Here is a 27817-nt window from a genome sequence, read left to right as displayed (position 1 = left end):
GCTTGGCTACGACGAAAGTTTGACTTCGTGGGACGTAAGAATCATTGACTTGCATAAGTAAGTTTTATAAATACAAAAAAAAATTCTGAAACGCTCAAAACAAACAAAGCAGCTTTAAAAATATTTTTTGGAGGATTTTATTTTACACCATTACGATAAATGTTTCAATCCACTGAAGTCTGATCAACGAGTCAACTCTAGACACTAGTTCGACGCGGCGTATCCAGTTTCTCGTTTCTGTGTGGTTAACGCCACGGAGGAAAGAAAAGGTTGACGCTGTTCGTAGTTTAGTGTCAAAGTTAGCTTCTTTGGTTTGTCTCGCTCTCACCACATGAAGATCTTAGCTTAGTTGGCAACAAGTAGCAAAAATAAATTGTGATTATACGTAGTTGAGCATATCAGCTTAACCTCAAGCTTGGGTACATGTAAAAGTTTTCACAAAATTTTTTTCTGTAGCCACGCTGCTTGAAATTTGGGACCATGGCTGAAGGTGACAGTGCGAATGCGTTTAAGAAATTGGACAAGCACAAGGACGTATTTTCAAGAGCGGCACAGCACGTTCAAGGCCATGCCGGGAGTCTGGCTAGTGACCAACTGCTCTACCTTTACGCCAGATACAAACAGGTGCGTGCTGGCGCAGTCATGCTGAAGAAGCACCGACAGCCTTAAAGCAAGCTGCATGTGCTTGTACTCACTGTTATACGTGGGATTACATGCATTATTATCAGAGCACCCTGGTCGAAAAGGTAACGCTGAATATAGGGACGAACGCAAGAGCAGGTGTTATTTGCAGTTCATTATTCGTGGGAGCAATCAACGCGAGGCCGGAGTGCGTTCGGTAGTCAGAGCAGCTGGCTAAAGAATTCACCTGCACATTGTAAAATATTGACGAGCAGCACATAAAAGTAGAGAGACGGGAAAGAATTGTGTTCAGAAAGCGGGGCGGTGCGTCAAAAATTGGCGGCTTGGTTTGTAAGCAAAAAAAGCAAACAGGAGAGAGACAAATGAACACAAGCGCTTGAGTTCGTTCGTGTCACTCCTGTTTGTCTGCCTTTATGAAGCCATGTCTCAAAAATAGGCATTTTCGAGTCAAAATTTAGACCATCGGCTATATTCTCTCTCTATATATACATGTATATATAAAATGGTGGCACTTTTATCAACATATATAAATTTTGTTTCAGCTGGTCTGAAGTGAGTGTGTGCCTCTCCTGCCTCATTATTGGTTTGCTTCACGCGTGACATTTGCCACCTAGTTTTTCATTACAAGTAGACAGCTGCAATTAGTGCCTGCCCTAGCGCCTCACTTGGTGTAGTCAAGCACTACTCATGGGTGTTCACCAAAAATAGGGGAACGGGGCCTCGTCAGTCTGGAGTGAATTTTTTTTCATCACCAGTGGGTCATTCATTATTCACCGTCTTGTATAGCTCACTGCACTGCCAATCGCTCTATTTGGCTCCAGTGAAAAACTGAATTCAGCCATAATCAACAGTGCTTCCCTTGTCCTATCAGAGAAGATTGTCTCGTGTATTTTATTGATCCGTGCTAAGTTTTATTGATCCGTGCTCCAGACGGAAAATCAAAATTCACCATTGCCGGCCACTTGATCGTCTGTACTATTTAAAAATGCCTTGTAATTATGCAGACTTTTCTCTAGCTTGCTTTTGGCAATTTTTGGAGACAACAGTTTAGTTTCCCTTCCCCAAGTGGTAAAATTTATGTGGACGCCCATGACACTGCCCCGTATGTCTAACATTCTAACTTGTCCTTCCACCCAAAAGTAAAGTGTCATTAGTGTACAGCTTGCTGATGTCGAATAGTATACAGTGGATTGGTGCCGGAAGTTCTGTAAAATAAATTTGCGGTGCAGTTGTAGTCTATTCTTATGTGCTTCACGTACTGTTATTTTTGGTAAATATGTAGTAGGGTGTGTGGAAAGGTTGTTCAGCTTTTAAAAGACGAGATAGTCTCGGTTTTGACTGCCTTTGACCGAACAGCATGATCCAACCTTGTATTCTTTACAGGCTCTTGAAGGACCGTGCAAGGTGCCAAGGCCAGCATTCTATGACCCAAAAGGCCGCCAGAAATGGTGTGTGAACCACAAAAAACTCTAGAAGAATGCTTCACATAGTCTTGATGCCTTCCTGTTATACTTAGATTGCGAACTGAAGATTGTCAGTGTCATTCTTCGTTATGTCATTTTCTTGCCTTAATTGTAAACACAAGAGTGCAAGTACCTCATAGTTAAGGCCAAAATAGAAGACTGAAGAAATTAGTCACTTGTGTGCCTTCTAGGTTTCATGCTAAAATTGTGTGTTGTGAACCTAAATTTGAGTGTTAATGCTCCCACCTCCTTAGCTGTGAGCAGAGTGGTGTTATGGGGCCCTACATTAAGAATACAAAGCGCTTAATGAGAACTGATGCTGCACAAACATTACCTGTTGCTTAACGCCACTTCACCTACCCTTTAATATGACTTTTAACGCTTGAGAGGGAGCTTTTGGTGCACAAAATTCTTGAGCTTGGCCTGAAGAGTAACTGCACAGTTGTTTTGTTTGTGAACTGTTAGATGCAAATGGGCTTGGTTGTAGCTAATTGACAAGGTGAAAATACAGGCAATGCTAGAACTAGGATCCGTAGGATGTTTTATTTTTCTTTGTCCCCCCCCCCCCCCCCCCCCACACACACACACATACAGAATTTAGGAACGTGTGCCAGTTCGAATTTCCAGCCGGTGAAGTTATCGATAAAGGCATTCACACTTTCGCAGGCTTTTGGACTGTATGTTGCAACATTGCATCACATGTGCTACTGCACTTACTGTCATGAGATTGCTCTATTTCAGTTTTCTAGTGTTATGCAGCGTTTTTTTGCACTCAAGAAAACTTCCACAGAAAGAAATGTCCCAAAAGCTGCTGCATTTGACATCATTTTGAATCCTTAAACTTAATATTTTTAAAAAATTGTCATCTTAGCTTAGTAAAGAGGTGATTCTCAAGTAATCCTAATTAATTAGAAAAGTGTTGATTTTTTCCAGAGGAAGACACCTAGTGTATGAAATGTGAAAATAAATCTTTCGAATGAGCTGGCAAGCAAGTCTTCCTAGTCCGATGTGCACAGCTTTTATCCTTTTTAGCTGATCCCAAACATGGTATGGGGCAGGAGCAGATAACTGTGCATGTATATCCAGCTAGGGATTGGCCATGACATTTTTGCCAATTCTTCCTCGTAAAAGTTTGTGTCGTATGAGTACGTGGCAGCAGCAGTATGGTTTTTCGTTTTTTTCCCCCTTACTGTTGCTGTTTTCAGTTGGGACAAAATCTAGATGTCGTGACAAATTTTTCTTCTGCCTCCTGGACCTTGTACTAGCAGGCCATTGAACTGGCACAGAAAACCCTGCAGTTATACTACCTTGGCAGGTTACAGTTGTGGCTTGAGTAGTTATGCTTGCTGCCTTGGAAGCGTGACTGCTTTGATCCTGTCAACTTGGCCACTGGCACCACAAGCATGTCATTATGTAGGTATGAGCGTGGTGACCACATACCCTAAAACCTTTAAGATGGGTAGGATACTGATGAAGGTGAATCATGCTTTTAGGAACTTTGTACAGCACTGTGAAGGGAGAGAGAGAGTAGCCATTTATTGAATTGACAAAAGATGGGCTTGGTTGGAAGGTTTGAGGAGGCGTCCTCAGTCCAAGATGCCTTTAGTGTGGGCGGCATCGACAGCTCTTTGGGTCAGCCAAAGCTGGTCATCTAGGCTGGTGCTCACCAGGGCAAGTTGGGGGTGTCAGTGGGGATGGGTCACACCCGCCTATCATATAGCAAAGCGTTCCAAGTTCCACAAAATTGGCAAAGTGAGGGGTTTTGATGGTTAAATAGATGGAGCCGGGTAGGATTGGGTAATGTATTTTGCTTGGTATGCATGTCTCTCCACCGTGAGAGGTACACATTTGGTGGGTTGGAAGGTAGTGCAGGAACCCAAGGTATTGTTTGGTAATTATCGGCCTTATTTACCTCCTCCCCAACCACACAAAGGAAAGGAAGGTTTTTTTGTTGCATCCATTAGTTTGCTGTAGCAAGATTTTAGTGAAGACATTTTAAAAAATTCTGTTGATGTTCACCACACTTATAAGCTAATAATGCCTTACTCTTTAATCCTGAATAAAGTTTTTGTATGGAAGGCTAAGCTCATGGAATGATTTATGCAGTTTTCCTGCTGCACCCTCCCTGCGTAAAGTGTGCTTCATAGAGCCATGCTCAATTGTGGTTACATATATTCTTAAAGGAGCACTGACACGAAAATTTTATGTTACACTTTTATTGCTTTTATCGATGCTTAATGGTCTGGCGAACCTGAAACAGCACTTCAAATACTTCAGCGCGTGATAGTTAATTACATTGAATGGCCTGAAAATCGTTTGTTTCTAATTCCCGCGCTTTCATCCCGAACGGCGCATATGACAGCCTCCCGGTTTGACCTCACCGCTTTGTGCGGACGTCACCGGCGCCCGCTTGAGAGGGTGTTGCGCCCGCTCGCCGCTCGTGGGGCCGCGCACGTGAAGTGACGTCACGAGTTTTTGGCGAGCGCTGCGCGTCACTTCTTTTTCCTCTCCTGGAGTGATGTCACGCTGATGTCCATTTGCTGAGTGCCGCTCCGCGCGCTGCTCCGTCGGCGCGATAAATGCGATCCAATGGAACTATGTTCTTCGCGTCGCAGGCCGCTCATATTTCAGCCAGGGTATTTGTTGAGTGAAGGAAGCGAACTGTGCAATAATATTAACGCCGAAAATTGGTGTCAGTGCTCCTTTAAATTTCATTAATTTTAAAAACAAGAAGCTTAAAAAACTTGTTCAACTAAAGGGAGGTTGGAATGAAATGGAGCTTGAACAAGCTAAAAAGTAACAATAATGGGATCGTAACTGCAAAAAGCACCAAAATTTGAATTAAGACAGCTTAGTTAGCAAATATTACACTATACTGGTGTTGCTGGTGCCAGTTTTGTATGCTTGGAGCACATGTGGATAGATGTCAATTTTGTCAGTGTATTGGACGTGTGTTGCCTTTAGTGCGTAGTAGCACAACCTGGAATTTCACCCCGAAGCTTACAAAAATCGCGAAATTTAACCTAAAGAGAAAATGTATGCCCACTGTGAGTGAAAGCATGCCGAGAGTGATTACACGACAATTAGTACAGAGTGTACAATACAAATAAATTTTCAGTAATCCTTTTTCGGGGTTAATTTTTGTAAAAATAGGTGGAGCAGTTAGATCATCGTTGGAACTGTGCATTGTTTCCATTCTGCATGCGAAATAACTCACAATTTTCTAGTTTCGAATGCCATAATGGTACTGCAAAAGAGAAATTAATAAGAAGGAAAACATCTTCATAGTTATGCCTGCACGATTGCCCAGATAGTGAGAAAAGTTGCTTGCCTATGGTTGGAGCTGCACCTGCGCAACACTTTGCAGAACTTGTGCTGAACAGTAAATTTGGTTATGGCTGAAATCCTTTATGGACAGGCACCTGTGTACTAGGCTATTAAAAGGTGCATGTTTCCGTGGTAGGGACGCCTGGAGCAAGCTGGGCGATATGGCTGCTTCAGCAGCTATGGACGAATACGTGAAGTTTGTCTGTCAGCTTTTTCCCGACTGGGATCCAGGCCAGGTAAGGCTGCCTTTATGGCACCAAGCATGCCTTGTTGCATTATGTTTTGGGGCAGCCTGAGTGCAGGGTGCTAACAAGCACAGCTGCCGCCTGTTTAGCTCCTGCATGATTTGTTCCCGTCATAACTAGCTAGGTATGGGAGTGGCGGTTGAACTGGAGTGCTCACTGCCCTACCTCAGGGCCACTGGTACTTAGCTAGTGCCTCACTAGGGCACATTAACTAGGTACTCAGCTAGTGCCTCAGTTGGGCACGTTTGAGAATCCTTGTTATCAGGGTGTCTGAACGTGTGGTGAGGGCTGTGCTAATTTGTTGCCATTGCTTGTATCGTTACTGGTAGCACAGAACACTTTTCAACCCTAGATGCATTGCAACACATGCATGTAGGTTCATCCCAGTAATGCAAGGAGGTATGGTTTGTACCCTTTTTTGTTTTGCCTGTTCACAAGCATTTGCAACAGAACTTCCCATTTCATAAAGCCAGCTTGTCTTGAATGCAGTGGTTATCACTGCCTGCAGCCTGTTTGTGGCCTTGTTAGATTGAAAGGGCTGTTTTTTTTCTTTTTTTTTTTCTCCTGTTTGGAGGTATGCACTGGCTGTATACCACTACTTTTAGCAACAAAGGGGACCTATTGTTCATTACTTCCCAAATGCACCTCAGCCCATGCTAATTCTATGCCTGCTTATTTTTCATGCTCTGGATCAACTTCTTTGCGATAATTATATATACCTAGCTCGCCCGATATTTTATTGCCTGTGCGTAACGGTTGAATAGCTGGTTGGGTGTTTATCATTAATTGACATCTCATTTGTCTTTAAGACTACGGTAGAGCTTTCACTAAATAGGTCCTCAATCATTCTTTGCTAATCTGCCCCACATTCTAAACAAGATGATGTCACCCATATCCCTGACTTCTCCCCGTCATGCCTTCTACTTACACGGCAGAAACGGGGTAAATAATTTTGGAGAGATGTGTCTCTTTGTCTGGTACCCTTGCTCATAGGGAGCTTCTCGCTCTTCTTATGGAGTGCCCATACTTTAAGTCCTCCAAGAGCCTTATGTGGATCTCCTCAAACTCTGTTCTCGTAGCGCTTCCATTACTGCAGCGGTTTCCTTTGAAGCAAATGTCCTTTTGTGACTGTGGCCCTGTGCAAGAAGTTTGTTATCTGTATACCTCGTATTTCTCGGTTACCTTGTTGCTGGTTGTCAGCATGAATGTGGTCTATTGTTGAGTAGCCTTTGGTAAATGCAGCTTGTTGGAATGTAAATCTAGGTTGTCACTAATGCAGCCAGGGTGTCTCTCCCTCCTTAGGGTGTCTCCTCCTTTTTTGAACACATCGGCAGTTATTCCTTTGTCTGCTCCGCTGAGTCAGGACTCAAGCACTGAGTGCGATGCTGTCTGTCATATGCACAACAGTGTGAGTGATGATGATGGCTGCTATGGGTGCTATCGGGGGCCAGACACTCCGTAGTCTCTCGCCAGTGGTCTCACAAGTTGCACGCCCATTTCCTTATGCTAGGCGCAGGATCGAGTAGAATGCCGCATTTCCGGGCGTCATGCTGTAGAACACTAGGTGAGTAGGAGTGCCAATGCTGTGGTAGTAGTAATGGCACCTTACACATCTTGTGGGGCTGCCCTTGGTTCACTGAGTATCGAGGAGAGACCTTCAACAGGACCCACATTCCTCCTCCTCCCAGTTCTGCCAGCTGCCCAGGCTGTGAGTGGCACCTACTTTCTGCCCTGAGAGCCTTCCTTGAGGTGTCTGGCCTTGATAATTTGCTGTGAACCCCCTTTCCTTTCCCATACCATGGTGTCTCTCCACTTAATGCTCAATAAGCGAATAGTATCTAGAGTTGGGCAAATATTAGAAACTTTCAATACTTCATGAATAGTGTTTGCTGTTCGATTCGATTTGCAGTGCAGTGTTACCGTTTGAAGTTTACGAATGGTGGAGCAATAAAGGTTGGCTCTGCCACATGGCATCATCCGCATGCGACCCTTTGAGCTTCACCGCACAGCATGACCCCTCAGGTTGGCTTTTTCGCATGTTAGGGTTTTTTTTTTTTTTTTTTTCAAAAGAAGCCTAACATGTGCATATCTTGCGCAAAACAAGTGTATGCTAATGCTGGTTTATGTTAGTTGAAGTGGAATGCTACTTGTGCAAAATTTATAAACCAAAAAGAAGTCTTCTGTCAGTGTAGTGGCATAAAGGCCGTTCTGAATGGTGCGAATTTACCTGCGAATTCGCAGTTGCAGTGCCGCTCGTGTGGCAAAACGATCTATGTATTTTCGTTGCTACCAAAGCTACGAAGGTAGGTCATTTTGCCGTACAAGCAGCGCTGCAGCTGCGAATTCGCAGGTAAATTCGCACCATTCAGGACGGGCGTGAGTGAGGAATCAAGAGTTATTACTTGTTGGCTTGCAGCAAGGTCATACCAGCCACTCGCAAGCTTAGCCTTCTTTCAATGACTGGAAGGGCTAGCCAAATATGTACTCCCTGTATTTACAGTATGTTGCAGAATCCGCATTTCTCCACATCAATTCATGCCAAATTTTTGGTTCACTTCTTTGCCATCTTGTGTTAATTTTTTTCTTTTTAATTTTATGTATACCATTTTCTTATCAATCACTAATGCATAACCAGTGTAGAAATTTGGGCTTGTTGATTCATAACTTTGAAACTGCAGTGCAGAAGACCAGGGATAAAGAATGAGTGGATGTACACAACGCTAAATACATGAACACTCAGATGTGCTAAGTCCTAGCTGCCCAAGTTACCTTTCTTTTTTGTAGCTATGTTTTGGAAGCTCTATACATACTGCTAAAGCAAATATATTTGTATTAAAAATATTCAATTCTCTTTGCAGTCAGTTCTTACTGTTCGCATTTGAAAATATTCCATTCGATTCGCAGTCCCAAATTTGATATTTGCACATCCTTACATTTTACCCGTCCCCACCACTACCGTTAGCTCTCTGGTTTTAACTCTTTTTTTATAGGTTGAGCCGATCACGGGAGCTGTGGAGGCTGGTTAACAGTGAGGTCTAACTGCATCTGGAGGCAGTAGTTGGTGTTGAGAGGGAGTGCGAAGCTTGCTCTGAGTGCACGAAATGTGCACCCACCTTGTCCTCATGCTTCCTTTGCTTCTACTAGTTGTGTGGGAGGGGATCGTGGAAGGAAATTTCAGTCCACACATGTGCACTCATCGCACTTGCATGGTCCTCCTGCTGAGGTCGCACGCTTCCACCATGTTGGGGAGGAAAAGAGCAGGGGTGCATTTTGTTTACGTCCAGAAGGAAGGGTCTTTGTGCTCCCCACTGACGTGCTCTCTCAGTGACGTTTCCCTGCTTACTTTTTAGCTCAGCTTTCATAAGCAGTGCCCTGAGATGCAGGCGACCGTGTGCGAGTTTTTCAAAGTGAGTAATTCGAGTTTTATAAGGTTATGCAGTGGAAGCAAATATTTGATACCGTGTCAATCAAATTATTATGGGGGGAGCCTCATTCTATGTCGGGCATAGCTAGAATAGTTGATTTTTTCTCATTGTCTCTAGCAAAAAAATTATATTAAATATCACTTATTCAGCTTTCTTGAAGAAAAGGAACGTGTTAGTTTCTTCTTTTTTTTTTCTGTGCTGGTCTTTTCGCCTGAAGTACATGGTGGTAAACAAAGAGTGGAGGTCTGCTGTTTTATTTGCAGGGGCTAGGGGGGGGGGGGGGGTGCACTCGCATCCAGAACTACGCCTAGTTGTGTGCCTTTTTTGAAATGCGAGCAGAGGGGGGGGGGGGACAGCTGTGCCATCCTGTGCTGAACTGCCCCTATAGCACCAAACTCGTTTATCAGCGCCGTCCTGCGCCGCAGAGCCCAAATTGAGCCACGAGATACGACCGCCATGATGCTTCGTGCCCGAAAATGCGGATAAAACATTGTATTTCGGTTTCAATGCGATTATGGTTTCAGTTTCATCAAGGCTATGTGCAGCTATGGAAGTTGGCTTTTGCTTAGCTGTAAGGCCGTATGCACTACGTGCCTTCACCGCCTTCACTTTGGATTTATTTGTGTCGCATTTGGACTGTTTTGTTTACCGGTGCCGGCCGCTGTGCCACAATCAATGGAAAATGACCAAAAGGGAGTGAAATGTTTTTGTGTCACAGCGCAAACAGATAAAAAACAATAATATTCGCATGAAAGATTGTAGTTTATTGGAGGTGAATTTCAACTTAGTCAGCCTTTTGTGACAAGCACAGCTGCATGTATTGAACAAACAGGGTCTTGGTTGTTTTGCCCTCGCTTGTTAATTTGGTTCGCCTTTGTACTGAGGTAATTACTGATTTTCGCCTGTGAAATTTGGGGTTGGCTTTGCTTATGTGGAAGATGGTCCAGCATTAATTACACCTTCTAACACGCCCTCATTACATAGTCTACGGTTTGCATTTGTCGACCCTCGCAACCCCGTGACAGGCGAAGAAAAAAAGCTGTGTTCTGCTTCGCGCACACGGAAACCGCTATTTGATAGAAAAAATGCAAGTGAACGCCTTGTTTTGCGGAATGCCGCCATGAGTTCGCTTTACACTGCCGTCTACCGGTCACTAAGCGAGGCCTGTTATGTGATCTCCTTCGACTCTGCGCGTGAGGTTTAAATGGTGATAACGTGGCACACTCGTTGGGGCTGAAGGTAGATAACTCTGCATATTGTAAATTTACAGATATAGTACAAGAACTGCATTCCTGGTTCAGAGTAGGATCTAGTACATGGTAGAACACCTAATATAGTAGATAAAAAGATTAAACTTAAAGGCCAACTGCATTCAAAATTTCAACCTCTTGAAAACATTATTTCTGTATAGTCTGCCTAAAAAGACTGCTAGATACAAAATATGGCAGCTGAAATGCGCATATTCGTGGCACAAATGACCATGAAAAATCGGAGATTTTGAAAGCGAAATTGAGGAGAATGCAGTTATTGGGGCCAGGCTGAAGTGAAGTTTCAGCCGGCCCAGTTGGCGAGCGAGCGGCAGCACATGGCTGGCCGGCGGGGGCAATCCTGCGCGCAACGCTTCACCCTCGCCGCAGTCCTACGAGAAGTGCACTCAGCGGAGCTCGACCGGTTCTCCTGGCTGGCTGTAGGAAAAAGCGCAGGGCCGGCCGCAGTGCCACTTCCACTTCATGGCTGTTTGCGCACTCCACCGGCAGGTGCAGCGTCGCCTGTGACGGAACTATTTCAATCGCTTATAACTAATTAACCACGCATTTCACAGAGCTATCAGTCATTGCCCTGTTGGTTTGGTGGTACGTACTGCATATTCAAAGTAAACATGGCCAAGGTGAGATTGGCAGGGGGCTGGCACAGCAGCCCGTGCGAGCTCCCTGACAAATGGCCTTTCTGGCTGCTCCAAGCCGTCTACAAAGGGCAATTTTGCCTGCTCCCAGGACTGCTTTTAAACCCATGTACCCTGTTCCACCCTTCTGTGGGTGACGGCATCTGTGCCCACATTGCCGTGTGCAGGCTGTGTACAGTGCCCACTTTGTAACGTGCAGGAGGAGACCAGTGGTGCAAGGTCCATGCTGGGAGCAGTAGTGAGCCGACCATGTGGGGTATGTCCTGCCCCAGCTATGCTCTTCGACCAGAGTCAGTGTGCACGCATGCCTCTTCATGGAGCTAAGCTAAGCAGCCAACAGGAATGCCTGGATAACGCATACTTATCTGATAAATGCTTTTATTTCCCAACAGCAGTATTTAGGAGGACAATGGCGCATTTTTGGCATTTGTCAAACACAGAAGGAAAATTTGTATAGTCCTCTTGGAGAACCTGATGCGTTATGCCTGTGGAGCTCATTTTGAAATGACTTCTGCAGTGAATTGTGGAACTGCTTGCTTTGTAAGAATTCGTGCCACTAGAAAGTCCCATTTACTCCTGGCAGCACTTTTGTTTTCATTGTGATGCCTTTGATGTTATTAAAAATTAGACGTTGCTATAAGTGTTTACTGGTGAGGGACCATATGCTTACATTCATAAGGATCTGTATGCTTGAAGACAGGTAAATTTCATAAAGAATGTGCACTAATTGAAACATTTTTCAGTTGCAAAGAATCCTTAAACTACAAAAGTAAAGGTGACAGAACTGTCCACCAAAGCACATGCTTCATAGTACTTAAATTTTAGAGTGAAAATTTCTGAAGAGACATCCATGTCCTTTTGTGTACAAGCCTGTTCTCTACTTTTCCTAGAAAGCTAAAATATTTTAGCAGTTTTCTTGGTCTTTAATGCACTCATCGCAGCATTGCACTGGCTTCAATTTTACGGTACTAAGGTATGTGCATAAGTTCTGAAGTTTTAAAATGCTTGGTTTGAAAAATCAAAGAACATTTTTTTTTTTATGGTATTGTGGCCCCTCTTGCAGCCTATAACTGCTTTACTACTAAACATTGCATTGTTATGTTTTGCCTTGAAAATGCTGGTCCTAGTGCAGTTAATTACGTAAGCATGAACTTCTGTGGTCTAGCACTCACGGAAGGCTGTACTCTTTTGTAGAGCCTGATTTGTGACCATTCAATTTGTTTTAGTGTAAATGTAAGAGTTTTTTTTTTTTTTTCAAAATATGGGTTGCATTTAAACTAACTTGCATTTGAATGGCAGTGTAGCAGCAATACCCTGGGTAACCTTTTTTTTTGCTTCATGTGTAAAAAACAGACGAACTGCTCTTGTTTCAGTCATACTGTACAGTGAAAGTTATTGTCTAGTGAAGTTTCCCTCTTTCTCCTTGTAGGGTGCACACTTGCTTCTGCAAAAGCAGTTCAGATGTTTGTGTTTGCATGCATCTTTACGCGGTGCCTGTTTGACATTTTTTGTAGGAGCCTGTTGTGGCCCCCGAACAGAAGGATGCCTTTGACTGGACCAAAGAAGGCAGCTTGGACAGGCTTCGGGAGTGCCTGAACGATGGCTCTGTTATAGACATGCGGGACACGCAGGTGAGCAGTGCACTAGCACACATAGGGTTTGTGTCCACAGGGGTAGAAAGGGCCTGGAATTGTGGACAATACTAGTTGAGGTGGAGGGGCCGGATGCGCGCAATCTGCCTAACTTGTGTCTAAATCCCCCTCCCACCTTTTGTGGGAGAATATGATAATGGCTCTAAGCAAGAATATGTTTGTGTACGTCACCATGACACATTGTGATTGTCGTGGGCATCGTGACTCGCTCTTGACTAACTGGGGATGACCTGAGGAGGAGAATGAAGAGTAGGATTACGATCCTACGAGCACCTTTTTGTCCACTGAGAGAACTATGGCTTCACCTCATGAAACCAGGGATATAACTGGGTAATTGAATATCTAAATGATTGCACCTGAATATCTAAGCGACTGCAACATCTGTAACATCTGTAACATCTGCAGCAGGCGGATTTTGTCATTGCATTCATTTACAGTCAAGCCAGTTTCTATCAAACATGGACATTTTGAATATTGCTTGATTTTTAAAACCATTTTTTTGTTTTATTTTCTTTTTACTTTTGAAAACTTAGCTGACCTGTGTGGAAGCATTGTGTGCTTATCATCAAGCACCTCCTGGGCATTTGATTCATCAAACACACCCTCACCCCTGATGGGAGCGCTGGGGCTCACCACCGACTGTGTTGTCTCATGCAGTGCTCGCACATAGTCAGCCCTTTGCAAACTGACTCGAATGATGGCCAGCTTATGGTGCAGTGAATTCTACCTACATTCATGCTGTTCGTGAAGCCAAGCATTTCATTAACAAGCATGCATTGCCAGCAATGCTTAGTAACAACCCACACCAGTGCTGGAAAGTTCGAAGTGGCGCAAGAACCGGTCATACATAACAGTTATCAACAGCACATAAACTGAGAGTACTGGTAGTATAAAAATTCTATCACCTGGTGGCATGCTTTTGTCAAGCGATCAGTTAGTGTCAGCCTTTAAAAAAAAATTATTCAGTTTTTCTAAAAACAGGTGTGCTGTTAACCCACAATGCATAAATTCATCATCAACAACAACAGCCTGTTTAGGTCCGCTGCGGGATGAAGGCCCCTCCCGTTGACCTCCACCCGTTTCTGTCCTGCGCTGCCCGAGTCCATCCTTTGCCTCCGAATTTTCTTATTTTGTCTCTCCATCGAGTTAGCGGCCTTCCTCTTCTTCTAGTCCCGTCTCTCGGTATCCACTCTGTTGCCCTCGTGGTCCACCTGTTGTCGGTTTGTCGTACTACATGGCCAGCCCAAGTCCATTTCTTTTTCTTTATTTGAATTATGATTTCTTCTACTCGTGTTTGCTCCCTAATCCAGGTTGCTCGTTTCCTGTCCCTAAGCGGTGCTCCTATCATTGTTGACTCCATGGCACATTGGGCGGATTTAAGCTTGCATTCTAGTTGTTTAGTAAGGTGCCAAGTTTTTACGTCATCAGCAGCAGGATGCATTGGTTGTTTAACTTTCTTTTTAGGGATAGAGGTAGCTTACTTTTCATTAGTAGCGAGTGCTTGCCTAATGTTTGCCTAGCCCCAACCAAATCATATTCTGTGCCGGGTTTTTCCTTGTGGTTGGCGTCAGCACGACCATCTGGCCAAGATAGTTATATTCTTCTACTTGTTGCAGTGTTTAGTTACATATGCTGAAAAGGACGCATTCAGCATGTTTATCATTATTTTAGATTTATTCATATTTATCGTAAGCCCCACGATGGAACTTTCTGAGTGTAGTTCTTCAATCATTTTTTGGAATTGTTCAGCAGATTCACTAAGCAAGACCATGTCGTCTGCAAACCGCAAATGGCTCAAGTATTCCCCGTTTATTCGTAAACCTTAGTTTTCCCAGTCAAGCTTCCTGAATACACTCTCCAGACATGCTATGAACAATTTTGGCGAGATGGTATCTCCTTGTCACACCCCCTTTCGGAGCGGGAATTTTCCGCTTTGCTTATGAAGGATGATCCTGCCCGTGCATTCCTCATATATGTCGTCTAGGGATCGTACGTATGACTCCTGTATTCCTTGGCCCTTTATCAGTGCGGCGGTGTTTACTGAATCAAACGCTTTTTCGTAGTGTTTTTATAAAAATGTCATGTAAAGTGGATTATTATATCCTGCATGCTTTTCTCTTACTTGGTTGATGACATGGATGCGATCCATTGTAGAATACCCATTTCTAAACCCAGCCTGCTCCGTGGGTTGTTGGAAGTCTAGGCTGTCGTTTATGCGATTAACTATTCCCTTGGTAAACAGTTTGTATTCAACCAACAGAATGCTGATGGTTTTGTAGTTTTTAAGATTTTTGTTTTCTCCTTTCTTGTGAATTAAAACTGTGGTGGCGTTTTTCCAGGCTTTGGGTACCTTTAAAGTCCTTAAACATTCTGAGAATAGTTCAGCAAGCTTTTCTGGTATTATATCTCCACCCTTTTTTAGAAGCTCTATGGTTATGCCGTCGTTGCCTGCAGCTTTCCCTTTTTTCATGCCCTTAAAGGGACCCTGCAGCACTTACCATCAACTACTTTGAATGTATTTTGGGGTAAAGTCTATTGTCTTAGCAATCTCGTCCCGTAAGAATTATGAAAATCCATTCACTATCACCGAAACTACGCACGACGAGAAATTGCGCATAATTGGTCCATCTCAACTCGACCGTGGACAACGCGACAAAAGATGTGCGCTCTCTCCCGGAGAGGGGGGCGGCTCACGGCATCCTTCGATATAGTATCACGGGTTTTGGAGTTTTTTCCTTGTCTCCGCAACGTGGAGGGGTCTATTTCCGGTCTGGTGCCACAAAAAAGCAGGCATGGCTGCCTGCTTGCAAGCGCGCGCTCAGGCTGTTAGGGCATTTTTGAAGCAATTAACGTTTGTTGTAGAGTGGTCTCATTGAAAGGGGAGTATTGAGTTTGTCACTCGAACTCCGCACGCACTCACAACACAAAAGAAATGCCAAAACCGTGCATACAGGTTCAGTCATAGAAGAGGTTGGTACACAACGCCGAAGACGGCAGATTGTCACAGGCAGTGTGAGGAATAAGCTGCGAAGTTGACCAGCGACAGCCATGGCCGCAATGACGTTGTTTAGGCCATGCCAGGGGTGCATAATGAGAAAAATAGAAGAGAGCGCGGTTGGTTTTTCCACGTCTTTCACAGCGATTTCGCTCACCGCTTCACCTGCACGTGTAATATTTGGCTCAGGTATTCCTGGTAGTGTAATCTAAACGTCGCGCAGGTTTACTTGCACTGCTCAAAGAATGTTGCAGGGTCCCTTTAAGTGCCTTTTCTACTTCTTCTTTAGTTACTGGCGGAACATTGCAAGCTAAGCTTGTAGGCTCAGCAGTTTCCCCAAGTCCAACAACGCTGGCATATAGCCTGGTGTAAAATCGTTTTGCTATTTTTATTATTTCGTTCATATTGTGCATAATGTTACCCTGTTCATCTCTAAGTGCGCACATTCTGTCTCTGCCAATAGCCAGCTTCCTCTTTGTTGCCTTCAAGCTTCCTCCTTTTTTAACGTTTCATCGATGGCTGCCATCTTGGATGCATGACTGTCACTTATTTTACTTCTGTTCATCCATTTTGACAGCTCCGCTTATTCAATTTGATCCACCGTACTTGACAAAATCATCTTCTTGCGCTTCGAAATAACTTCCTTCATTTGCTAAGTTAGGTAGTCTTCCAGTTTGTTTCCTACATGCTGCTTCTCCAATAGCCACTGCTGACTCTGTGGTGGTGGTTGTTAGGTTGTCATTTAGGGTGTCAACACTGTCCTCGTTCTGCACGTCCAAAAGTGCGAATTTGTTCCGAAGGGTTATTTCAAACTCCTGTGTCCTGCTCTGACTGACTTGATGGTGGATTTATTACTTTTTACGAGTTTCTTTCTTTCCCTTTTGAGATTCAGCCTTATTTTGCCCTAAACATCCTATGATCATTGCACCGAATCTTGCCTGGAACCTCCACATCCTGCACAGTAGTACCTGGGTTGTCAATTAAGGTGAAGTCAATTTCATTTTTGTTCTCCCGTTTGGACTTTTCCATGTCCATTTCCTACGCCTTCGTTTGCGGAAGAATGTGTTCATTAGCCTCAGGTTATTTCTCTCCGCAAATCAAGCCAGTGTTTCTCCTTGACTGTTGTGAATGCCTATTCCAAAACTTCCCACTGATTTTTCTCCTGCTCTGTTTGTGCCTACTTTTGCGTTAAAGTGTCCCATTACAATTGTGAACTGTGTTGTTCCCTTATTCATTGCTGACTTGACTTATTCGTAGAAGCTGGCTACGGCCTCATCATCATAGCTAGCTGTTAGTGCATAGGCTTGTATTATCTTTAACCTGTATAGCTTGTTTAGCTTGATCACGGTGACTCCAACACTTTTGTTAACACTGAAGGATTCTTCCACATTTCCTGCTATCTCCCTGCAGACCCAAAATCCCACACCGTGCTCTTTCTTTTCTTGAGGCCCTCAGTAGCCCAGAATATGCCCGCTACTCAGTTCTGTGAAGCCTTCTCCTATGGCCGGTATTCAATGGCGTGGAATGCATGCAGGCAGCCATGCTAGTGCGCCGCCATATCTGTGGCCAAGCGTCTGTTGCTAGGCGTTGTGCGCACGGCCCCCAGATCAGGCACCCCTCTTCTCCTCCATGCAACCGTGTGAGTGCGCCGTCACTCGTTACATCAGGCTCCGCGGGATGGCGGTACTTGTCCATGTCCGTGGCGCATCGGCCCTGTCTGTGGCCGTTTCCAGTGTTGCCAAGCGAAGAAATTGACCGCTAAACTTTTCAACGAATGCCATCTATTCTTCTGACCTCACCTAGCCCAATAGTGTCCCATAGTACAGCTAAGCCTCCCTTGCTAGACAGAGCTAGTGCGTTGAATGTTGCCAAGTTCAAGTTCCAGAGGCGGCCTGTGCGGACCCAGGGATTGGGATTCTTAGCACCTTCTGCTGTATCACTGGCCTGACTGCTGCCATGGTCAGGGGCTCTACAGCTGCTAGGCACTAAGGGCTGAGAGTTGGGTTGGTCAATCATGGGAGGTGGGGGCCAGTTACTACATCAGGGTGGCCAGAACCTTCTCTGGTGAGGGAGTGCTGTTTGTGTCCCTAAGAGCCTTCCTGACGTGGTTGCACCTATCTAGTTAAGCCTCTCAGGTATCCGGGATGGTTTTTACTTCCAGACTAGGCAGCACTACATACCTGGGATATTCTGACAGCAAAAAAAGAAGAAAAAGTCAGAAAAAAGAGAAAAAAAAGGGGGGGAAAAAAATCTTGCACACCTCCATCTAACAACGATGGTTGAACATGAAGCTTTCTCGTGATGGAGTTTTTGGTTGGCCAATCTCACACTGCAAGTATGTGTTACTCTGGAGGCGTGCACCACTCTTCTAGAATACCAGCAGCAACTCTTGGGTGTGCACTCCATAGGCCTAGCGTTTGGGTTTGGGGTGTACAGCGTAAATCGGTACCTGTTGCTTGGTGTGCGCTTCGACTATGTCGAAATGGAGCAGTCGGATAGACACCGGCTTCGTAACGCGAGAGACCCAGGTTCGATTCCGGCCACGGGAGGCGTTTTTTCTTTCACTTCATACATGATCATTCATACATAATCATCATCATCAGAGAAAGTTAGATTTCCTGCAGGGTGTATTGGCGTACAATGGACACTAAAGCTTCGCTTTAAAAAGAACACCATTGCGCGCGTTTTCATAGTAAATCTGCTGTTTATCTACTGTACCAGAAATTACTGTTTATCTATTGTACAGTTAAACCTGGACATAACGACGTTCGTCAATTCCCCATTGCCACCCCCATTGATGAATATGTGCTTGCGACTTGTATGTAATAACGGCGTTGCGATGGTTAACCTTGATCACGGAGCAAGAATATATAGGAGAGGAAACACCCATTGCGGCCGGCGCGATCGAGCGGCCAGATAATGTCACAATGATAACTACGGCGACCTACGGAGCTCCGCAGCTGCGGGGCGAACAATTTGACAGCGGCACCTGGTTGAATGTATTAAAAGCAATACTGTTGTTTGCAGCATTCGCCACAAGGTGTGAATCGCTATGCGCTGGAGCTGCTGCGCGACGCGGGGACGGAACGCGTTTATCTCGGACGTAGCACGCGCGTGCGCGCGTATAAATTGGCCGGTGCACTTAACTCGCTTCGAGCGCATCGCACGCGAGATAAGGCCGTGCGTTTACAGGTTTTACATTTTTTTGCGTTTACAGGTTTGTATTTTGGGCTTGGTGCTCGCGCAAGATTGCTTACGCATTAAAAGAAAATGCCCCTTTTATTCGCTCGTACCGGCCGGCTTAAATATGATAGAAAATTAATCGCGAAGGTGGGCTCTTCAGCCAACGGAAGTGCAGAAGAGCGCACACACTCTCATTTCGGCCACAGAATGTCTCGGCGGCCCGGCGAAATGCCAACGCGATGCCACGGCCGGGTTGGACTGGGCGAGCGCGAACAGAACGCGCGCCGGCCGTGGCGATGACCGCGCACTTCCTTCGTTTGCTGCCAGATGACGGAAACTTGACGTTCGCCAAGTGCTTGTGACGTTATCAGGCTGCCCCAGGAAGCTCAGTTCCCCCTGCTATTTTATTCTTGCTCCGTGACCTTGGTGTAACGAATTCGCTACGTTGGTGAGTCATTGTTTTTGCCATTTTTCTGAAGAATAGGCTCGAGAATTCCGCCTGCACCGCAAACTACTGTGCGTTCCCACGTGTGACTGCGTTGTCGGTTAGGTGCTAGGGCTGCCTGTTGGCGTGTGATTGCGCGTCGCCGCTGCTACCTGTGGTGTCAATTCTTCTGCCGGAAAACGAAATTTTTTGTGTTGCAAGACAAACTCGAAATTTTAAATGCCGTCTCTGCCGGCGAGAAGGAAGAACGTCGCCGCCCGGTAAAGTATCCCAGCTGGCAACCTCTCAACAATTTTGAGTGCGTAAAAGAGCCTCAAGTTTACAAAAAGGCGGCGCCCTTTCAGAATACGTTTGGTCTGTGAAACGTGTTAAAGCACCGAAAAGTGTCAAAAGGCAGAAGGGATACTTGAGTTACGCTTGCGCATACGGTGGTAGGTGACCTTGCTCCTTTGTAGTGCTGTGTAGTGATTAAGCTTGTGGGAAAGCAGCAGGCGCAAATCATGCTGTTTTTCACTGTGAAATAAATCCTTGAATGGCGAGTTCACCATCACTGATGTTCTAGCATTCTGGTTTCGTTTCTGCTTCATTCACGCAAGCCTTAATTCGAAACCTGCATGCAGTGAAAAATTGCGAATTTTTGTCACCTTCGTTATATCCAGGTTTAACTGTACCTCTAATTTGTCGTTGGTCCCTCTGTTGTGTAATCTTCAAAAATGTCTTCAGCAGCAGGAACTGACATTATAATTCTAAATTCCTAGAAAATACCAAGGAATGCTCCTAAATCATTTTATCGAGACATTTTGAACAATCTTTACTCGCAGGTGTGCTGTCGGACTATACTGGAAAGTAGGGACGGTGGTTCCTATTCGTAAATCTGGTTATCAGTTACTCGTGTCTGACAATCACCCTCTGTTGCTAACTAGCATTGCTTGTAATATCTTTGAACACATATCACCTCAGATAGCTGCTCACCTTGACTTCCATTCATTTTTCACACATCCCAACATGGCTTTTGCAAAAATGACACATGTGAAATGCAGCTTGCATGTTTTTTGTTTTTGTTTTCATTGAGTCCACAACCTTATTGACGGACTTGTGGTTGACTGTGTTTCTTAATTTTTCTAAACAATTTGACAAAGTATCTCAAATCTACTTCTTTATGAGCTGCGTAAATTGTTCTTTATTGGTTGCAAAATTACTCGACTAACTGTCTGTAATTTGTAGCAGCGAATGCTTGCATTTTGCCCCTATCCAAGGTTTGCTCTGAAGTTCCCAAGCGGTCGGTACTTCGACCGTTGTTATTCCTAACCAGAATTAACAATATTTCTTTGCAAGGATATCACACGTAAAACTTTCTGCAAATCGTATTTTATATAGCAGTGAGGTCATAACTGCTAATGATGATTTTAATCTGACCTCGACACTGTTACGGTACTGCTTGGTGCGACGAATGGGATGTGGCCCTTAACATTAACAAATGTAAAATTTGTATGTTTCACATAATGACCCTCCTCTTTGCTCTTACACTTGAGTAAATAGAATTAGTAAGTTATTACATATATCTAGGCATTTACATAAGTGGCCTGTCATATGAACAACACATAAACTACATAGCTTTAATGTCGATCACATGCCTTGTTATTTGAAGCAAATTTTCTCTGCTTTTTCACAAGGTTTTTGTTTCACAATGTCCACCATGATTTGTTTCTATCTGAGCCGACATACACTTCAAGTTGGTTATATTGTCACATAGCCAAGGATGACGCAGGGTCTTTGGTGAAATCAGGTTTATTGGAGCGAACTTGCGCTCCGTAGTGAACTTAAAAAGAAAACACAAACTTCAAGGGAGCAGTCAGCAGAGTGACATGCAGAGATGAGCATCGGTGGATAGAATACCGCAGCGCTTGCCCTGTGAGCATTTATCTCTCTGCATTAATCTTTCTGGAATCATCGAATTACATCGGAAACACTGGCAATCATAGACAAACATTCTGTTCAACAGGGCAAGACAGTGGACACTCTTCCTATCAAATAAGATAGAAACACTGGCAATCAGAGACAAACAATGTGTTCAACAGGGCAAGACACTCTTCCTGTCAAATAAGACAGCTGTGCGGCATACTAAAGAAAAAGAGTTGCGCTTCACTTCGAACACAGATACGACAGTCATGCACGGCCAGATGCTGGCAACAAAACACATAAATAAACGAGACACAAGGTACGGTTCGTGGCAATATCACAGCCAAAAGATTAGACCATTTCTTTGCATTACTGGCTTTATTATTCTTTCTTGTCCAGAACTATAACTAGATGGAATGACCTTCCTGAACCATTAGCAGGCATCCACGACGCTTAAACTGTTTCGATCTGCCTTATTCGCTTACATTGGTGACAAAGTTTCTTTTTTCTTTTTGCTTGTGTTGTTGTCATCTAGCCAACTTTTTTTGTCTTTGTTATCCTTTTTTAAGTTTTCATATATGCGCCACATTCTGCCTTACACACTGTTAAAGTGCTGTTTCATGTTTGTTTCATGTAAAGTTATGCCTTTACACTTGAATACTAGTGTTTCACTATTTTCTATATGCTGCATTGTAATATTCAAGAACTTTCATTTGTGCAGGCCATTCCACTCTGTAATGCCCTACCCATGCCTGTAGGGTAACTAGAATATGAATGAATGAACAAACAAACAAACAAATGAATGAATGACTGTTAATTATTTTCAGGCACTCATTCACACACAAAAGTTTAGGTTACTGTTGAACTATTCGAGGTTCATTCTCACTCCCAAGCGCCGGTGACAAAACTTCTTTTGGCTCACTCGCACTCATGATTGCAAAGTCTCACTCGTGCATGAGCGAGAGTGATTTTACTCACAAGTGAACCTGCTGGCCTAGGCACATAGAGGGGACAAACAGTGCTGCATATAGCTCTATCTTTCACTTGCGTAGTACAGTCAAACCTCGATATATCGAACACGGCTATATCGAATTATTGCCTGTATCGAACACTTTCTATATCACGGGGAAAATCACATGCTATTTTAATTTTTTATTTCGAACTGGGACGGACATGAAATGGGTATATCGAACTCCGCCACCCCAGACTGCCCAGACCGCTCGCGCTTTGTTGACAGGCGGCGAGCTATCCCGCAGTACCCTGGAGGATAGTGGTGGTGCGATGTGCGTTCCCGACTGTTGCGCATCGGTTCCACCGAAGCAGAATTGAACGGTGCAAAAGAAGAATGCGAGCTTGAAGAAATCTGGGGCCAGCTGGAGCGCTTTGTTGGGGCTGAGCCACGAAGCATGATGTGCATTGATGACTTTGTTGGCGCTTGGCGGTCACGACAGCACCGGAACGACGGCGGAGTTGACGGATGTGGAGATCCTAGCGGAGGTTACTACTGAGCGCACAAACGAAGACGCAGCCGAGGTTGTACCCGCAAGCGCTGCTAGTGCCCCGCTTCCGACTTCGACCGACGCTTCAGCGGTTTTGGCCCTACCGCATCGCTACTGCAGCGCTATAGAAGGCACCGGCCTGTCGCTAGTGGAACGTTTGGACTACGTTGAGGAAGTCGTGTATAACACGCCAGGCTACCCTGCTGTAGTACTTTAAGCCAAAAGAATAAATACTTTGAAGCACCAAATAAGTATTTACGGCAAAATTCGTTCATTTATTGATTTGCACCAGTTTATGACTCGTTTTTTACGTGATTTTATATATCGAATTATGGTTATATCGAACTATTTCGCGGGCACCGCGCTGTTCGATATATCGAGGTTTCACTGTAGTCTTGTTCATGTTGTAGGTGGCAGTGGGGGAGTGGGGGACTAGGATTGTGAAGTGAAGTGCCTAATGAAGCGGTCGATTGCAGAAAATGAGCATGCTGCACTGGGCCTGCGACCGTGGCCACCTGGAGGTAGTCCGACTGCTCTTGGACAAAGGTGCTGATCCTGAAGCCAAGGTGGGTTTTGAAAAGCCATAGCACAGGTAAACCATAGCTTAGAGGCCCTACCCATAGGGAGCATATTGTGGGCATATCTACAGGATTGCACTGTGCTGCATGCCTACGGGTGGAAGGTGCCGTGGTCCACATACAATGTGCATGTGCCCATAGTCAAATGTGTCAGTTTGCAGTGTTCGCTCACAAGTCTAGCTTTAGCGGGCAAAATTACAGCTGTTGGCAATTTCCGATTGTTTGTTGCCACAGGTGCTACTTGTGTTGCTGTTATGAAGTATTACGTAATTACGTAATGATAGCCTATTAACAGAGCTGAAGTAGAATGCAAACTTGGGCTAGTTGATACATTGCAAAAACGAAAACTGTGCATAAAACAAGGACACAAGAGAAGGCGACTAGACACACAGGGTCTTCTCTTGTGTTCTCGTTTTATGCGGTTTTCGTTTTTGTAACAGAGCTGAAGTTGTGTGTATTCTGCAGCATGGAATAGAATGTACATAAAAGAGACAAAAAAAACTGCTACGCTGAAAGTTTGTGCCTAGCACCTCCGTGTTTCCCTCTTCATGATATTCCCTCCATTTGGTGCTGTGAAATGTATAAGGTGCAAGTGGGTGTGTGTGGCTGAAAGCGAAATTAATGAAAAAAGTGAGAACAGCAAGTTCTGTTGCCATGGGTGTTTTGTTGCATAATGGTGCATAATGAATATTTACTTTGCACACTTATTTCTAAACAGATTTTTCTTCCTTCCACAGGATGTTGAAGGACAGACACCTTTGCACTACGGTAGGTGGGCTTGTTGATAAACCTGTGCCCCACTGGCAGTGTGGGTATTCCAGAAATGTGTAGTTTGTAGTAGTTTGTACTTGCTGGGAGTGAAAACTGGATAGCAAGCTTTAACTGTAAGCTCACAGTTAGTACAATTTTAATAAGGTCATGCTCAAGTGCAAAAATGACATGTTGCACTGAGCAGAAAAATTTGCTGACTACGGATTAACTTCCACTTTTAAAGGAGTACACGTGCTAAAAAAGCCACTTAAACCACTTTAGAAGCTGGTGTCCCATTGTGATTCATAAATGGACTGTAGAATGCGATCTTCCTGTGAAATTTTAGTTGGACGGAGTGTGCCGTTTTGAACGACTGAAACTCTGTTGAAGAGACTTAATTTCTGATCAGAAAATGTTTGAAATAGAGATTCTTACAAATGTTTACATTTTTTTTTTTTTGTATGCTTTACTGAAATTTGAGCTGGCTAAAATGTTTTGAGGTCATGTGGTGCGCCTACAATTGCAATGATGAGTTTTGGCACTGAACGCCGCCGCATTTCAATTCTCACCGCGTTTGGCGGCCAGTTAAAATTATTTATTTCCTTCAGTTTAATTAGGGTCTCTTTAGATGTTCTCAACTACATTGCATGCTGAGTTTCATATGAGAAATTTCAATTCTCATTTTAAAGCATACGATACAAATTTGACGTTAGGCTTGTTCATAAATAAGTCACATGCCTTTGTGCTTGAGATTTGATGCTACTGTAACTAGATGCTCGGGCTACTTAATAGGTTTTTCATACATTGCATCTAAATAATTTAGGTCGAGTGCGAAAAATCTCAAGGGGATCCACAACTGCTCTTGACACTGCACTGCCTTGAGAATCATTCTAATAGAATGAAGGGGACCTAAAGGGCAGCTGGAGTTGCAAACATTTAATGTTTCTCAGGCATGAATATGGATGCTTTATAAATGTAAAGACAGGGAGAGAGAAATTTTACCCAGTAAAGGGGAAACCCAGAAAGGTCAGCCTGATGATATCAGCTCTGACCAGCTATTCTGTGTGGAAAGGGAGAAAAAGCATGGATTGAAAATGAGAGAGAGAGAGAAAGATAGGGGAGAAATGAAAAAAAAAAAAAAAAGAAACAGGCAAAATACAAAATATGCCTATACTTGTAGTTTATGTGTAATAGTTTTTCAAGCCTGGCCTCAACTGGTCTTGCTGTCAGACCACTGCTTCGTAGAAATGTCCGCACTGCTTTGAATACCTTGTGGGTGCGCTATGGACCCAGCTGTACCTCCTCAGACACAACCCGACAGTCCAAATGGGCATAAACCTAAAACAGATACTTCGCATATGGGTTTCATTCTGCTCGATTATATGCTGCAAGTTATGTAGCTGACATGTTGACACTTATTGTAGTATGCTTGGCAAATAAGTAGCCGGTTATCATCAGTATTTTAGTCCATCATCGGCATCATCCATTATGGTTCTTGCCACATTTTAGGGGCAAAGCCCCTTAGGGGCTTGGGCTGTAGGCGTCTCCTGTCGTCGTCTCGTAGTCACGATACTAAAACTCCGGGACACCCGTTGTCCAACGCCTCGTGCAGAATGTAACGCGTGCTGAAAGAAAAGTCTATAACGGATAAAACCGGTTTAAAATAAGCTAACATAATTTAAACATTTGTGGAACACTCCCTGTTCTTTTGTTTGAGGCAAAAAACAAAAATGCCAAGGTTTTGGCACGCGTTACAGGTCCCCGGATGGTCTAAATAGCTCTGTTGTAGCCATCCCCACTACAGTGCCCGAAAATTCTAGCCTTTCAGCTGGCATATAACATTCAGGTTTGAGCTGAGTGTGCCATGTTCTGGGACTCGCCAGGAATTGTTTGAAGCCGAGGGTTTCCTCTTGCAGCGTCGTCGTGCGGCCATCTACAAGTGGCCGAGCTGCTGCTTGAAAGGGGCGCCCAGAGAAGTACCAAGGACGACGAGGGCCAGACTCCTGCCGAGGTGGCCCTCTCTCCAGAACTGGAGGCCCTCCTCTCTCCTTCATGACATCAGGGGACCCTTCGCCCCATTGCCCATCACTGTGTCTGACTTGGCCAAGTTCGTGAATGTTTCATCCTGAACGTCATAAAAGATGTGCTGCGTACTGAAGGTGTCGTGATTTTTGCATGCGTGCGTGTGCATACATATATTTGAAACCCTCAGCGTGCTCTCCCTTGTGGCACTTAATATTGTCGTGTATTTGCCATTTGGCTGGGGTTTCTGCACTTTTGCAGATTACAAGAAAAGAAGAGGGTCCAATTTCATTGCCAGCGTTCTAGCAGCGTTAGTGTTGTGAACGCTGGCTTGCACATGTGCTGTCTCTCCAGGTGGCATTACCAGAATCACGGCAACAGTGTAACAGTGCATTTTTCTTTGAAGGGGGTTGCACAGTGGCTCTGGGCATCAAGAGCTGGCCACAAAATAAGATTCTGTATTAATTTTACTTCCAGTCTGCATGCACCAAACCATGTGCATACCTTCAAAACATTACAGCTGTATTTTACGTACTTACAAAACTGTCGTACACTAAGTGACCATCTTCGCCTGTTCCTAACCTTGCCTTGATTTCTCAGAACAATTTCTTTTGTGCGAGGTTTCGATGTACTGGTCAGATTCATGTAATCTTTGCTGCATTCTAAAGAATACGAATTGGACAGTGCATTAAAACCACAAAAAATAACATTTGTTGTTGCTAGCATAAAGTTTTGCGGAGGTTATTACTTCCTGGTTTGATATGTAATATAGCTTTTGCAGTAACAATGCTGAAATTACTGCACTTTCTGGTCCTCTTAGAGCGCAGAGCTGTAAAGTATTTCAGTATTTGGTGGGCAAGCTATACAAAATTTTGACTCAAAGAAATTGCAGAATGCAAGATGCAACTTGGGCCACAAAGGCAGAAACAGACTAGTGCATATTTGTGCTCAGGATGGCAAAAAGCACTGAATATCTCTAATGCAGAGGTTAAGTAATCTTAAGACCCGGATGCCGAGTAAGCTGTGAAAAAGAGCTTAAGACCAAGTAGGTCTTGCTTCCTGTTCAGAAGTGTGCTTAATACTGCCTCAAACATTTTATTCCAAATTATGTGGGAATAACTAGCACATTAGTTAATACTATAAAACCACATGAGCCTTGCGAGCACGACGCTATAGACGTCTCTGCTTCTAACAAACCTAGTGCTTAGCGTATAGCAACGTCAAGCACTTGTGGCATCACACCGCTATCCCTGGTAAAAATATAAAAATGTGAGTCATTTCTCTGAACGTCATTTTATTGCAATCTGTTTTATGCTGGAACATGGGAAGGGCGAATGCTACATTCTGGGCATTCTGCAAAATAGGCTAGAGTTCAACGAAACATTGTAAGGCCTGCTTTGGCTTAGAATGTGCCAAGGAGTCAAAAAGGTGCTCCAGGTAGATATCACAAGGGCAGTGAATTCAGACATATGCACTGTCTTCACTTGGCAACAACAACATCAAACAAACAACAAACAAACAAACTTAAATTAAAGCCTTTTCACTTCTCCAGCTGCACCTTGAAGCTGGGTCCATTAGTGACTGTACCGCCTTTTGTGAATAAACAGCAGATGTCGTGCATCTAGGCAGTCTTTGCCCTGTCTGCGTGCTAACGGCGTCATCTTTGTGCTGGCAGTCGCACCCAGACTTTGGTCCTCAGGTCCTGTGAGCGCTAATGATCAGATCTGCCTGCAGTCCAGCTCAGTCATCCTCGTCAATAATGGCCTCGTCCCAGGGGCCATGGATGCTC

General features: G+C 44.3%; 2 protein-coding genes across 4 annotated transcripts in view; one reads left to right on the top strand and one right to left on the bottom strand.

Moving 5' to 3' along the window:
* Window positions 1-199: 199 nt before the first annotated feature.
* LOC144148031 (acyl-CoA-binding domain-containing protein 6-like) lies at window positions 200-27539 on the top strand. Of its 2 annotated transcripts, none has more exons than XM_077679634.1 (8): window positions 200-624; window positions 2026-2090; window positions 5569-5668; window positions 11205-11261; window positions 12520-12636; window positions 23155-23244; window positions 23994-24024; window positions 25923-27539. In XM_077679634.1, the coding sequence occupies exons 1-8, from the start codon at window positions 481-483 to the stop codon at window positions 26060-26062; spliced, it is 744 nt and encodes a 247-aa protein (XP_077535760.1). In that variant the 5' UTR covers window positions 200-480; the 3' UTR covers window positions 26063-27539. The 2 variants fall into 2 exon arrangements, with proteins under 2 accessions (XP_077535760.1, XP_077535766.1); XM_077679640.1 differs by having other exon boundaries at window positions 615-746.
* Window positions 27306-27817, bottom strand: part of Pig-c (phosphatidylinositol glycan anchor biosynthesis class C) — a 31681-nt gene continuing 31169 nt past the window's right edge. For both annotated transcript variants that reach the window (XM_077679623.1, XM_077679618.1), the window contains exon 9: window positions 27306-27817. In XM_077679623.1, the coding sequence (XP_077535749.1) occupies window positions 27769-27817 (49 nt within the window). In that variant the 3' untranslated portion in view covers window positions 27306-27768.

The sequence above is a fragment of the Haemaphysalis longicornis genome, unplaced genomic scaffold, assembly GCF_048455015.1.
Source record: "Haemaphysalis longicornis isolate Haplotype H1 unplaced genomic scaffold, Haemaphysalis longicornis Haplotype H1 scaffold_1, whole genome shotgun sequence".
Taxonomy (NCBI): Eukaryota; Metazoa; Arthropoda; class Arachnida; order Ixodida; family Ixodidae; genus Haemaphysalis; species Haemaphysalis longicornis.
Note: the sequence above shows the minus strand (reverse complement) of the source record. Positions and strands in the feature narration are given on the sequence as shown.